The 15,756-nt window shown below is 34.9% G+C and overlaps 1 protein-coding gene across 1 annotated transcript in view; it reads left to right on the top strand.

The window, feature by feature from the left end:
* Nucleotides 1–11,028, top strand: part of LOC100914078 (vomeronasal type-2 receptor 26-like) — a 119,670-nt gene extending 108,642 nt beyond the window's left edge. Inside the window, exons 4-7 of the mRNA XM_031941410.1 lie at nt 98–898; nt 6,152–6,370; nt 7,453–7,576; nt 10,082–11,028. Coding sequence (XP_031797270.1) covers nt 98–898; nt 6,152–6,370; nt 7,453–7,576; nt 10,082–10,986 — 2,049 coding nt within the window. The 3' untranslated portion in view covers nt 10,987–11,028. The remainder of the gene's footprint in view (nt 1–97; nt 899–6,151; nt 6,371–7,452; nt 7,577–10,081) is intronic.
* The last annotated feature ends 4,728 nt before the right edge of the window (nt 11,029–15,756 follow it).

Raw genomic sequence — 15,756 nt, forward strand, 5'->3', positions numbered from 1 at the left:
TGAAAGTTAGAGTTTCTTGATATACGGATATGAAGGACAAATTCTTACTCTGAATGAGTTTAAATGATTGTTTCTGTCTTCTTTATGTTTTATTTAGATTACCTATGGCCAATTTGATCCTCGCTTGAAGGATAAGGTTCAGTATCCATATGTCTATCAGCTGGGCAGCAAGGAATCTACTCTTCACCTGGCATTCATCCAATTGATGCTGCATTTTGAGTGGACTTGGGTGGGACTGCTCCTTTCAGATAACACAAGAGGGGAAATGTTCTTCAATGATCTGAAAGAAGAGATGGCCAATAATGGGCTCTGTGTGGCTATTAAGGAAAGAGTGCCTCAACGTATTGGAATAAAAGAAGGTTTTCAGCTCGTTTCTAGGGTCATTGCATCATCATCAAATGTAATTTTCATCTATGGAGTTGCTGATTCCCTTCAAGAACTTTCTTTGCTATTGTTAACTTTTATACCTTATGGAAAGTTATTGGTTACCACGAGTTCTTGGGATTTTTCTATTGATACTAAGTTTGAACTGTTTCCCATTTTTCATGGTACAATACTATTTTCTCATATTCAAAAGGAGATTCCAGGTTTCACAGATTTTGTAAGAAACATGAATCCAGTCATGAATCCTGAGGACATTTTCCTAAAAGCTTTCTGGGAAGCAGTCTTCAATTGTAGATTTTCAGATAAAAAAGGTGCAGAAATGTTCTATCCTTTGTGCCCAGGAGATTTTTCCTTTAGAGATATTCCTGTTATGAAAATTGACATGGTCCTTATGGAACTGATTACTAATATTTACAATGCAGTGTATTTAGTTGCCCATGCTCTCCACCAAATGCTCCCTTTTGAGGCAAAAGAGGCATCAGACCTGGCAAGAAACTCAAATCTTTCTTGGAAGGTAACATTTTTATTCCAAAGTGGGCTCAGCACAGGTTATTCACATTATATTATTAGTGATCTGTTCTAGAGATGATGAAGCAATTACCTAAAAGTTCAATAAAAGACTTATTTCTTAATATATTTCTGTTTTTTTTTCCTTTTGGGATTACATTGAAATCTTGGCAAAAATAATGAAATTACTTGTGACAATAGGCATTTTTTCCACTTTGATAGAGCAACCTTTTTGAAGATGTTTGGGGTGCTTCCTTTTACACATTTCTCTGTGTCTGAGTCTATGTGGAAGGAGACTTTCATTAAATCTCTTCCCAATTAGGACCTTTAAAATGGCCTGTATCATTGATTGACATTGAAAATGTCAATATCCTTGTGCAATTACTAATAGATCATTTTCTTTCAACATTGATTTCAACAATCATATTAACATTGATAGCTGAGCAATAGTTGATATTTTGACTTGGATATACCTGCATACTGAATGATGTGTTAAGTTTTTAAAAAATGAAGAGGAACCACTAGTGGATACTGTATCCTAAATATGATTCTTGGTGCTTGAAGGTACTGTTGCCATGGTAGAAATGTTGGGAACTCAGGAACCAAAGTAGTGATTAGAACCAAGTAGAATTCATAATACAAGTGAGGGCATCTGGGTATAGACTAATAGTCAGTCTAAATGTGGAGAGAACACATTTCAGTTATCTCAGTGAGAAAATTTCTGTGATCTGAGTTCCATGACATTAGTCATCTTAGGATATAAAGGAAGATTCAAGAAAATAATTCAATAGTCAAAAAGAAAATTATACCAATGAGGAAGAAAAAGAGGACTTGCTTATATAGACTAATGTGACTAAAATCTCAACCACCATCTCAAATGCATACATTCTATATGTATTAGAAGGAAGAAGCAGCATGTAACAGGTTACCAAGAGAAAACCTGAAACAGTCTTTCTTGCAAGGACAATTGCAAGAGAAACAAATAATAGCAATAGTTGATTCTGGTGATGAAATGAGATTTTTAAAAATGTAAATTTTTTTCAGTTTTTGTTGATTTTAGCTCATTTGAAAGAAGGTGATTGAGGAATGGATGAGAACTTATTTTGGGTTGATGGAAAATGATAATTAACAGTAGTAAAATGTCTGCCCAATAATTATGCCCTTCCTTGTTTTATCTTCCACTAGAATGAGTTTTGCAATAGAAAACACACATCCATCCATACACACAGATGCACACACAGACACACACACACAAATGCCATGAAAATCAAACCCAACCAAAACAGAACAACACAACATCAGCAACAACAAAAACCTGCACTAGACAAGGAATTTTTCATTCTGTGTATAAATCAGATGATGAGCTCCCTATAAACAAACTCTCATTTAGTCAAATAACTTTATCAAATGGACGGGTACCAATTAATCAGACCAGGGCAACAATCAATGTAGCCCAACACCAAGAATGGGATCAACTGAGTATAATCACGGAGGCAATTTGAGGCTTTTTGTCTGTGTTCATAAAGCAGACAGTCTCTTCCTTTTGTGAACTCTTTTAAAAATTATTTTTACTGATTTTTAATTCTATTTTAAGAAGCAGGCAACTGTGATAATTGATTTAATGCTGCATCCAGAGTAAATAAGACATCAATTAAAATCTAGCCTGAGATATTTAACAGCTGTGTAATGTTGGGGAATTCACATAAGCTATATTTGTCTCAGTTTCCTCTCACATTTGTCTCAGTTTCCTCTCATATTATATGGGGACAATAATTTACTAACCTCTGAGGTTTATTATGAGGATAAAAGAAATTTATATATGTAAATTAATTAGTAGAGAGTATGGCACATAATATATCCTTTGGAAATGTTTATTTACTAAAAAAGAAAGTTGTTCTAATCATAGTTATCATTAGTAAAAATAAATAGTAATTGTGTTATATAACATAATTATATAACATATATAATGTAAAATACATGATACAATGGGCAAATATAAAATAACAATTAAAATGCCACTATTTCTACTACTTCTATATCACTACTTCTTTTTCTCTCTACTACTACTACTACTACTACTACTACTGCTATTGCTACTACTACTACCACTACCACTGCCACTGCTGATGCAGTTACTACTACCACTCTTATGATTATTACACCCACCGATGCACCAAGTACAAGCAATACTTTGATGATTACTATTGCAGTGTTACTGTACTATTGGCTGTATTCTTTAACTGTAGACAGTACATGTCTTTGAATACACTATACTTTTTTTGTGTGCTGCAAATCAAGGTTTGCTATATTGTAATATTCTTCTCTTAAATATAATGTTCTCTGGGAGGAGGTTTCTTGGGGGGCTTCTGGAGGCAGCCTTCGTTTCAGTTCAGTGTAATCACCCCGAATGCAGCCAGGAGTTAAAGTCCAAATTCTTTCTTGTCTCCTTCACTTAGGGCTGGGATACTTTTTCTTAGAGGCCTTCTGTAGTCTTGGTTCCAAGAGTTTAAGCTGCCTTCTCTGGCTTGTGAATCTCCTTGACTGAATCCTGGCCGAGGCTCCGAGAATTTCTAGTGGGCTTCTGTGTCTGGTCCTGAGAACTCCTTGCTTATATGCTGTACACTGAGTATACACCAATCGTTATATCACTAGGAAACCATTATTTGTTGTACAATTAAATCAATGCTAAACTAGATTTAATCACCGTCTCCTCAATTCCACTTACTTAGCACTTTGTAAGAATCCTAACATCTAGAAAGAAAAAAAAGATCGTTTAAAACTGCTGAAGTGTTAATGATGTATATAAAACTTAGGAGAATGTCATAGGTACTGATGTTTTAGGAGAACTACTGACTTGTGCAGGGATGGCCTTTTCAGGATTTCATTCTACTCCTCCTCAAGTGAGATAGACTTTTCCTCCTGATTTTCTAAGTTGTCTTTGGCTAGAAAATTGTTTCATTTCTTCCTTTTGTTGCTTTTTCTAATCCAGAATTTGCTTTGAGATATTATTTTCATGCTGTTTTGAGGGGAATTTGATATACATCAAATAAAACTGTGCCTTTAGTCTGTTATCTTAGCTCTTAATTCTGTTCATTTTTTTAAAAAAAGATATTTCTTTTATTGTATTTTGTCTTGCTTTTACCTAAGATGTTTTTCTTGTATCAAAATCATTTTCCCCCAGGTTTTCTGCTACTTTTCTTCTTTCTTTTTTAGTTATTCCAAGAATTTTACTCTCCTTTTGTCTAATCTGAATTTTCATTTTAGGTGTTGCTTGATGCTGTTTTGCATTGTTGTCTGGATTTTGTGTCTTGGTCATTTCGGCCACCACAAGAGTTTTTTATGGTCAGGTTATTTTTTATTTTTTTTGTTCATTTTCCCAGACTGTTTCTTGGTTTTAAACTTTATCTTAAAATGGGTTATAAATTTTTGGGTAGATGTGGGAGGCATTGTTTCAGGTATAGGCTTTTTCATGTAATTCCTTTAAGGAATCCTTTAATTCCTTACAGGAGCCTACATGTTATTGGATCGTCTTTGGTGTTTTTCTCCAGCGTGATATGCATCTTTGGTATCTAGTCTTTGCCCAAGCATCAACATTGCCCTTCTAGATTTTCAAGCAGAAGCGCTGCCTTGTCTTTAAATTGTGACCAGGTTGCCTGCTCCTCTACAGATCAAGCGCTAATGATCCTCACTACCCTGGAAGGTCTTTGGACTGAGTTCTATAAGCCATTGCAGCTGCTCTTACAGTGGTCTTCAATACTCTTTGTATTTTTATGCTGGCCACTCTGATTTAGGCCCCAAGGAGCTGCCACAGACTTTTCCTTCCAATTCTGTAAGTTGTTTTGAACTGAGAAAATGTCTCATCATGACATTTTATTGATTGTGCTGCTCCAGAATTTGATTTGAGGCATGATTTAAAAAATTAAGAAAATTCAGTTAAACTGTTTTCTCTAGTCAGCTATCCTGACATTGCCTGAGAAATAATTTTTAATGATCTGATTTCAATGATTTTCTTTTATTTAAGCAGGAAGCTTAAAGTTTACTAATGTACCCTTTTCCTCTTTCCTTATACTCTTATTTATGATACTCATGTACAGATCAAACTAAATGTTCCCAACCATACTTCCTATTTTTCTCTTCAAATTTCTTTTTAAAAATTTTTATTGTTCCTGTCAGATGTGCTGATTAATTCTTTCATGTTGTCTCTTTATATTTCTCTGGTAACTTAAAGGGCCATGTTGATTCCCACCCTCCCAGCCCTCTTATAAATGACTTGATAAAAAGATTCAGGTAGAGAATGAGATGAATAAATACCATCATGAAAACCTTGAACATGAATTTGCACAGACTTTAAGATACAGTAAAGCATAGCAGGGCAAAGAGTGCTATGGTTGGTGGAGTCAAGAAAAGTTGGACAAGATTCAGTGACTGAACAAGAAATGTGTATTCTTTCTTTTCACCCTAGAATATTAAAGTCTTACCAGGAAATTTCTCATTGAAAATAATGTAGATTTATTTTCTGTTTTTCAGCCTTCTCATACATTTTCTACCTCTCTGGGAATTTTTCTTGAAAATTTTCCTTGACCAATGAAAATCATAACCTGAGTGATCCAAATAAATCTCTGGCTTTTATTGAAACGTATTCTCATATTGTATTAGTTTTTTATTTTCTTACACTTTGTCATTTTGAAATTCCTTTCATAATTTCTTCTATTGGAATCATTATCCTTCCCATGTCTTTTGAAGGACAGAATTTTCCAAAGGATGATTTGCATCACTCTGAATGTCAAATTCTCCTTTATTCTTAAGTTGACCTCATCAACCACTTAGAGATTTATATTGTATTTTATTAAAGATTCTTTTGTTCAAGGAATAAGATTTCCCGTAAAATTCAGTCCATCAGCACATTTCTTAAGCACCCACTGTATATTGGGATATGTGTTAAGTTTTAATGTTAATTTTTTTTTTTAAATATGCCCGGTTTTGAGATTCTCAAAATCTAATAATGAAGAAATGGTAAGCTTTTGCTTTTCAGATGTCTTTACAATATGTTGAATATTTATAACATATAATTGGTTACTGGCTTTGTTATTTTTCCATTGCACTTAACTTGCAAGGAGAAAAAGCGTTCAGAGCTCTAAGAGGAGCTTAAGAAGGAAAATCAGAACTTTTTGACTCTGTTTTCTATTGATAGGCAATCCTGGGATGTGGGCATAAATCCTTCTTTCCCTAAAGACTTACAACCACCTATCCTTGCCTTCAGCTCCACCACTTTCTGAAGTGTATCAATTCTGTCACTAATGCCAGTGATGAGTCATGTTGGAATGGAACCAAGCCAGTTGCTGAGGCTTATGATATCCTAAATTATAAATCCTTCCATGGTCAGGTAGAGACGCTGGTCAAAGTGGGTGAAGTGTATCCTCTTGCTCAGAGATTCACCATTAAAGAAGAAGACATAGATTGGCCAGAAGATTTCCATCAGGTAAGGGGCCAATGAATATGAATTTTATCACTTTGACTCTTTAGCTTCCAGGACACTTGTTGTTTCTTCATTGATAACAGGATGTTCCCCACAGACCCTGGAAATGCTTGTGCTAGGGTACTAAAATCCACTTCTTTTTTTGCTCTGAACAAAAGAATTGTCTGATTTTATTTTTTTCAGTCCTACTTGCACATTTTTTCCAGCTAAGTTACATAAAGATCTGAATTGTTCATACTAAGAGAATCTTGAAATATACTAAATCAAGTGGTCAACTTTGAAAAAATAATAATCAGATAAAGAGTAGAGGAAAATTATTCTCCAAAGGGACCCATTTATAGAACACTACCAAATATCTGGATTCTTATAAGTATATAATTAGTTTAATCTGAGTTTGTGTCCTCAAGAAAGATAATGGCTTTTTAGAGATTTTTAATTTATATGCTGTGGTTATATATTCTCTGTTGATGTCAAATATATACTGTTTCATCTGTCTATGCAATTGAATAAATTAGATCCCACCCTTCACAATAGTCTCATAAAGAGACTCCAATGGTCAGCCCAAGAATTAGATCAGCCAATCTTACTCATATTTAATGAAGCCTAACTGTGTAATTAGTATATTATGGTGAATATTCTCTATAGTCATGATTCTCTGAAACGTTGTAAGTACTTTATAAAAGGACAAAAAACGGTGGGGGAAATTAACAAAATGTCCCCCCTTACCCATGTGATCAATGAATTGTTTCAGTATAACCAATTAAAATGGAATGAAGTTTAGATTTAAAGTGGTACTTTTGGGGGAAAAATAAGCCAGCAAGTTATTACAATTAGAAAATATCAAGGAGCTTGGTTGTGCTTAGGGGACAATCTATGCAGGTTCACTGGGGATAAAATGATATGAAACGGAAGATGGACACATATATTCTCCAGTGCGAATTAGATCATTCTTGTCCTGCAGAACTGAAATTTTTTTTTTCTAACTGTCTTCTATAGGAGAGCTTTGAAATCATTATTTCCTCACTAAATCCCTCATTCAGGAATCCTTCTTTCAATATTTTTTCCATTTCTCTATGTAAATACAGACTCCATCTTCCATGTGCAGTGTGAAATGTGGTCCTGGATTCAAGAAAACATCTCTTGAAAACCAACCCATCTGCTGCTTTGCTTGTACCCCGTGTTCTGAAGGGAAGATTTCCAACCAGACTGGTAGGTTCCTAAAGATAAAATGTCCTTCTTCCAAGGTAATAGACATTCTATTTTGTTAATCTGAAACTGAAGTGACGTTTGCTTGGAAAAATAATAATTTCTGAGTTAAAATAACACTGCAATTAATCAGTCCCTTGCATTCCATGTGCTTTGTGGTCATTCCTATAACTATCAAGATATATGCAAAGTTAGTTTTCAACATTCACCCTTGCAAAACCTTGTGTACCAAATTTTTCTCCCTCCCTTCTTCCCACCCTCCCCTAGGCAAGTATTCTAATATATGTTAACAATATGCAGTTCTATTATAGATATTTCCATATTTATCATGCTATACAAGAAAAATCAAATCAAAAAGGAAAAAAATGAGAAATAGGAAAAAAGCAAGCAAATAACAACAAAAATGTAAAAATACTATATTGCAGTTTACGTTCAGTCCCCGTCGTTCTCTTTCTGGATGCAGATGGCTCTTTCCATCACAAGTCTATTGGAATTGGCCTGAATCACCACATGTCTCAAAGTTGATCATTACATAATCTTCTTGTTGCTATGTACAATGTTTTCTTGGTTCTACTTACTTCACTTAGCAACAGTTCATGTAGGTTTCTCCAGATCTTTCTGAATCATCCTGCTGATTGTTTCTTACAATAATATTTCATAACATTTATTTACTATAACTTCTTCAGCCATTCTGCAATTTCTGGGCATCCACTCAGTTTCCAGTTCCTTGCCAATAAAAAAAGTGTTGCTACAAACTTAATTCAATATTACCAGTTGATACTGGAATACTTAAAATCTTGGTCTCCTGGTAGTTTGAATATTCAATATATTTTTTAAAAAGAATTCTTTACAATTCATAAGCTGTCTGGATTTCCTGAAAGAAGGGTAGTTTTTATTTTTATATTTTGAGACAATCAGGGTTGTATGATTTGTGCAGGGTCACACAAGTTAGTAAGTATCTGAAGTTTTATTTCAAATCAGTTCATTCTGACAGTACAAGGTTGCTACTGTATCAACATGCTATCTAGATGTCTTAACAAAGGTTTTTCCCTTTAACATTTCCACAACTATTACTAAATTTGACATGTCCCTTTTATTGAAAAATGACTTACCTGGAAGACAATTTACTGTTTGACAAAATGTTTTTATTAAATAATTCTGAGAATCAATGTTTTACATAATTTTTCACAGTTGTCTCTTTGACTTTCTGTTAGAATTCTTACAAGGTGCTAAGTCACCTCGCTAAGTCAGTTATCCAATTTAGCATGGTACTTAACAGTTCTCTAGCTCCCTAATGTATTTAGTATTCAGTGGAGTTCTACAAGATTCACAAGTCAGAGAGGAGTCCAGGAGATTCACAAATCAGGAAGGACAAGCCCACTAACCCACAAGCCCACTCTCGGAGGCAGAGTCAGATTCATTGCATATATCATCTTTGTGCTGACTGGAGGCTTTGAAGTCAGAGTTGAGCTAGAGGCAGAAGCTGGAAGAACTGAAGGACTAGCAACAAGAGCTCTCGAAACCAAGGAGAGAGATAGGCCTCTAAGAAAACTAACAGGGCTATTTTAAAAGAGACAATAAAGGATTGGACTTTTAACAGCTGGCTGCATTTGAAGTGATTATTATATTGAACTAAAACTAAAGCTGCCTCCAGACAAGAAATCTGCTCTCAGAGAATGATTATATTTTAGAGAGAAGAACATTACAACTTTCATTCTTTGGCCCAATCTCATAAGTGTAAATAAATCTCAAAGTAAATGATTGTACTATTCATTAACAATGAAGCAAACAATGAAAGAAATATACATGTAAGTACAATATACAAGAAATAGGCCCTCTGAAGTAATAGAACTAGATGCTAGAGCAATAATGTACATATAGCCAATAAGAATGTGACACTAACAACTGAGAAACCTGAAGGAGACAAGTTTGAAATCCTCATTTCCTATAGTCAGTAACCTAGGGAAACATTGTCATAAATGCACAATATATTTTCTGCTTTATAAACTTCAAAATTGGTACGGAAAGTACTTTATTTGAAGAAAGTTTGATTTGCATAATCAGAATCATGCTCCATAAGAACCCAGAAGATTTGTAGTTATAACCTTACTTTCAGAAAAACACATCAAAAAGTCTTTTTAGTCTAATTTTTAAAACTAATTCTTGGCTTTCATCTATGATGAAACTGATAGAATTACTGATTTGACAATGTCTCGTTTCTGTTCTGAAAATATTGGATTAAATATAAAGTGACCATTTAGGACTCATTGTAAGTGATTTCTAGTTGAAATGGATTGTAGAGCTTAATTTTTTGTTTAGTTATAGGACAAATTCATTCAGCACATTATTTAATCTATATGTGGAGAAATGACACTACTGACATGTCTTTATCTTATTTGGCCTCTAAAATTCTTGTCCTTCTGACTTAAATGAAGTCCAAAATGAGACTGAACTTGATGTGAAAAGAATAAAACTGTGCTTCATGGGAGACAAAATTGTTATTTACAGATGCAGAAGAATGCCTGCAGTGCCCTGAAGATCAATATCCCAATAAGGAGAGAGATCACTGCCTGCCCAGGACTGTGATCTTCCTGGCCTATGAGGAACCTCTGGGAATGACCCTGGCCTGTGCAGCCATCTGCTTTTCCCTCCTCACTGTACTGGTCCTGGGGATCTTTCTGAAGCACAGGGACACCCCCATAGTCAAAGCCAATAACCGCAGTCTCAGCTACACTCTGCTGGTCTCCCTCAGCCTCTGCTTCCTTTGCTCCTTGCTCTTCATAGGCCATCCTACCACAGGCACCTGCCTGCTGCGCCAAACCACATTTGCAGTTGTCTTCACAGTGGCCGTTTCCTCCATTTTGGCTAAAACCATCACTGTGGTTCTGGCCTTCAGGGCCACCAAACCAGGGAGCAGGCTCCGGAGCTGGCTGGGATCCACAGCATCTTACTCTCTAATTTTCGCCTGCAGCCTCATCCAAATGTGTCTCTGTGTCATTTGGCTTGGGACATCGTCCCCGTTCCTAGAGAAGGACATCCACTCTGAGCCTGGCTCCATTATCATCCAGTGCAATGAGGGTTCCCTCCTCATCTTCTACTGTGTCCTGGGCTACATGGCCTTGCTGGCCTTGGCAAGCTTCACCGTGGCTTTCCTGGCCAGGGACCTGCCAGACACTTTCAATGAAGCCAAGTTCCTGACCTTCAGCATGCTTGTGTTCTGCAGCGTCTGGATCTCTTTCCTGCCCTCGTACCAGAGCTCCAAAGGCAAGGCCATTGTGGCCTTGGAAGTCTTTGCCATCTTGACCTCCAGTGCCGGCATTCTCATTTGCATCTTTGCTCCCAAGTGCTTTGTGATCCTTCTAAGATCGGAACAAAATACTCTGGGGATTCTTAAAAAGAAAGTTACTTCCTGAGAAGCCAGGTCTTCTCAAGCTCATTAGTCACAGTCAAGGAATTCCTTTGATCTGAAGTCATAAATAAAATTTGTTAAATGTATCTGATTATTTTGCCTGTTTTCACTAATATTCATCTTTTTATTTGAATATAATAGCATTTTGAAAGCATACTCTTGCCTGATTTTAGAATAGAGATAGAATGGAATCAGTTGCTGTTTTGAATTATGTTACACATAGCAGACAATATGTGAATTACATTTTAAAAATGCTGGTAGAAAATAATTGTTGAGTTTAAATAAATGACGATTTGGTTTCCAATCCAAATCTTTAGTAAGTCCATCCAGCATTCTGATTTGTTGATTTGTTACTTGGAAAATTAGAACTTTAATTTTCACCCAGTTTGCATGAGTTATATCATTAACAAATATTTTTGAGTGAATTGAACATACCTCTGAGAGAAGATTTATGGGAGAGTGCTTACAACCTAATTAATTTGCTGAATAAAATGGTTTCTAACCAGTGAATATGTACTCAAAGTTATTTAGCTTCTCACTTTTCCATCAATCATGTAATTGTCGAATGATCATTGGATCGAGAAATCTGTTCCAAAGCCTTATTATTTCTATCAAATACATATTGTAACAAAACCTTGGGCATATTGTCATGTTATATTGATTGTCATGTTATATTTGATTGTTATATTGTCATGTTATAATTGATTGTCATGTTATAATAAAAATGAAACAACAATAATTCAGGAGTAATAATATTCTTTTCTTTCTTCAAGGAAACTGCTTCGATTAGAATATTTTGGTGATCATATTATTTATTCTTAGCATCATCCATTATTGTGACCTATCATCTCTTGTTTTTCTGAGATCTTTGAATGTATCTCTGGGCTTAGATACTTCAAAGGAAAATTAATTGATGAAATTCTGTGATCTGCTCTTTAAAAAACCCCACCAAACCTCAAACCATATTATCAACTGTAGCCATTGAGATCATTTGACATTTGTTAAACATAAAAATGTAAATCAATGACATAGGGAAAGGGAGACCCAAATTCACCTGAACTTGGTGAAACCCAGTTTTTGAGAATTGAATGTAAAGAATTCTGAGCCTTCCAGAATTCACAAGTTGGAATTATGAGTTAGGAAAAGACTTTTGCTAGTCCCTACGACTGTAAATGGCAAACATATCAATTGTTCCAGAAAACAATTGAGGTTATTCACTAGGAAGTCAAACATTGAAGCAGAATCTTTAAAAATCAGTTTACACAATGGAAAGATGGAACTCACTGGAAAAGATGCTGATATAGTCCAATATTGCAGAGAAAAAGAAAATTGCCATCAAGAGAATAAGATGGATGGACAATATCATGGAGATAAAGAAGTTGGTCAATCCTTGAGAGATAATGGAGGAGAGAAGGAGTTGATCTACTGTGGTCTGAGACACAGAATGAGACACAACTATATAGCAATAACAATAACTTCCAAACAGCAATAGTATCATGGACAAAATAATTGAACAAACTTTTGAGAAATTTCATAAGACAAGATCCCCTCAACTAGTTACATTTACAAGTGGATCCTGGGCCGTGGGGTTTTTCTTTTTGGTTGTCATTTTGTTGATGGTATGTTTTTTTCTCTCTCTGTGTGTGGCTTTTTTTCATTTTTTTGAGAGGCAATTGCAGTTAAATGATTTGTGTAGGGTCACACAACTAGAAAATGTCTGAGGCTATGTGTAATGTGAGGAAGAATATTTGGAACATATGGAACTACTACCTTTGTATGAGTAATGTTAAAAGGGGGGAAAGTAGCAAGCAAAATGAAAATAATAGAGAACGTTTCCCCCTAGTACACGATCTCAGGCACACTTATTATCAAGAAAATAAAACTATACTTAGAATCACAAGAGGATGGTAATGTATGTTATAGAAAGTCTGGGCAAAAAAATGATTGATATTTGAGCTGAAAAGGAGATGATATGAGTGAGAGAGACCCTGTAACTATTCTACTTATTTAAGTAACAAATTCTTTCCAGAGACACTAAAATGTTTCACTTGAATCAATAGGAAAGAAATAGAAGCAACAAATAAATATTCCAAAGAGTTTGATTTAATTACAAAATTAAGAAAAAAAATGTGCTCCCCTTTGGTCATATTGTCTAAAGGAGGAATGGACTTTTTTGGGGGAGCCTGAATTTTTCCTCCTTAAAATGTTTCAAACAGAGACTTAGGAAGTGCTTGATGGAGACATTGGAGAAAGAACTCATTATTATTTCCATTTTATTTTAGTTTGACTCTCTAGAGTTTTCTAGATATGATATCAAATAATCTGCCAAAAGTGATAGAGGTACCTTGTCTTTTCCTTGGTCTTCAGGATAACCTTCATTCATTGGCCTTAATTCACTGAAACAGGGATGGGAAATTGTATGGGCTGAAAGATGAAAGAAAGGCTCTTCAATTTGTCCCAGAATTGGAGGTCTTGTGAATTATCTGACCTACACTATGACGATTTAGAATGAGCGAAACATGGAGATTATTCATGTGGTATGGTGTGGTCTTCACCACTCCTGGAAGTAAGGAGATCCCCTCACCTCAGCCACAGCACTTGCCAAATAAATTGCAAAGAACTGAGCTCCACAATTTCTAAATCTACAGAAGACAAAAGAAGTGTATCCTTCTGGCATGCGTGTGACTATATTGTTGGAACAGAGAAAGCCAGTATGTATGAGAATGTTTAGAGTGTTGGGTTACTGCAATTAGCTTCTGATAGATTTTCTTTAATGATTATCTAGGGACCAGACTTTTTATCTTTCCTGCATTTGATTTTTTAACTTTTCATATATTTTATTTGTTCTGGAAAAAAAAACTGCCCTTGGAAATACCACTCCTGTAACCAATGATCATCCTTCCAAATTCCACAAGGGACTTTGACATTTGCAAGGTCATGACCTTGGCCATTGTAAAGGATCTAAAATGGAACAGAGTTGGTGAAACTCTTTTTTGATGTAGACTCACAACCAGGAAGAGGTGAAAGAGAAAGAAATCCATGTTCATCAATTTGCTCTGACAGAGTAGAAATAAAAGCCTATTATGTGAGATAATTTCATTGTTTTCTCCCAGAATTCAATCATAAATGAAATAAAAAGGGACATCTATGAAGGAATAAGACACAGTATTTAAGTCATATGTTATTCCTACATCATCCATAGAAGAGATCACTATCAGGTTAATGTTGTAAGTACCATGTACTAAGGCCAAGAGTAGAAGAGACATGTAACCTTCCAAGAAAAATCTGGGTTTCTTTTAAGGCGTTATGTCTCTTTTGCTTCACATTGGAGTGTGATAGAGAGCATGGACCACAAAATATATTGCATTGTAAACATTAGAACTCAATTCTGTTATGTTTATGGCTTACATTGGTTAAGAAAACATACTTTGGTTAACCAAAGTCCTTCTGAGCATACAAAATATACCAATTTGGCAAGTCTTTATTTTGAACATCTGCAAGCAAATATTGAGTTTTAGAAAGTCTTTAGGAAAATATCTTCAGGATTCATACTGGGATTGAAGCTTTTTATAAAATCTGTAAAACCTGGAATCTCCATTTGGGTATGAGAAAATAGTGTTATACCATGGAAATAGCCAAAAAGTGCAATATTAGAAAATGAGGCAAAATGCCAAGAAGAGGTGGTGAATTATACCATCCCATAAATTGTAAAATCAACCAATATAATAGAAAATTGATGGAGTTTGTATCTCCATAGATGAAAATCACATTTGATGATGGTACCATTCATTCTAAAGTTTTGGAGCACTAGAATTTTTCATTAACTTTTAAATTTTAATGCACATTTCTTTATGAATCATGTTGGGAGAGAAAAATCAGAAAAAAAGGGAAAAATATTGGGGGAGGAAAAAAACATAGAAATAAGGATTGAACATAGCAAATGTGATGTACATTTAATCTCCCTAGTTCTTTTTCTAGATGGAGATGGCGTTTCTATCCAAAGGCTTTTGGTATTGCTTTAGATCACTGAACCAATGAGAAGAATCAAGTCTTATGTGGTTGATCATTGCACCTTCTTGCTGTTACAGGAATACAAAGTATTCCTGGTTTTGCTATATTTTTTCCTTTGAAAGTCACATGTCATACATTCCTGAACATCTCCTCTTTCAGATCAGTGAAGAAAATTTTCCTTCTTTTGTCATCTGAAAGAAACACTCCAACTCAATTCCAGTCAAATTTGATGGATTTCAGGTGAAGAGTGGATCCCCTGCTAGCTATCTGATAGACATATGGAGACAGGACCTTATCAATCAGGAGAAGATTTAAGGCATATCTGATCTAAATGAAAAAAAAAATGCTGAAAAAGGTAATTTGAGTTCCTTTAGATTAGGAAATTTTGTACATCAAATAATTCTCAGTGACTTTTACAGAACAAGTAATAAATAAATGCTTACTAATTTCAGTTTAGTGTTTCAGGTAATAAAATCAGGCTATTATGGAATGGGAACAATGAGAAGAAAATTCTGAAGATGTAGCTAACCAAGAATCTTTTCCCCAGTGTTTTCATCAACAATTACTTAGTTTTTTCTTGAAACTGTCTAATGAGAGAGAACTCTTTCAGCAAAAAAGGCCATTTCTTTATTAAGCCAATTCTATGGATTAGAATCTTTTATTTTAACAATTTAACTAAATCATTGTCTGTAGAACATTGACATTTTTTTCCCTGATGATTCCAGTAAAATATGCTTACTCTCCCCTGCATGATCCTATTGGT

Source organism: Sarcophilus harrisii, chromosome 6 (genome assembly GCF_902635505.1).
Source record: "Sarcophilus harrisii chromosome 6, mSarHar1.11, whole genome shotgun sequence".
NCBI classification, from domain to species: Eukaryota; Metazoa; Chordata; class Mammalia; order Dasyuromorphia; family Dasyuridae; genus Sarcophilus; species Sarcophilus harrisii.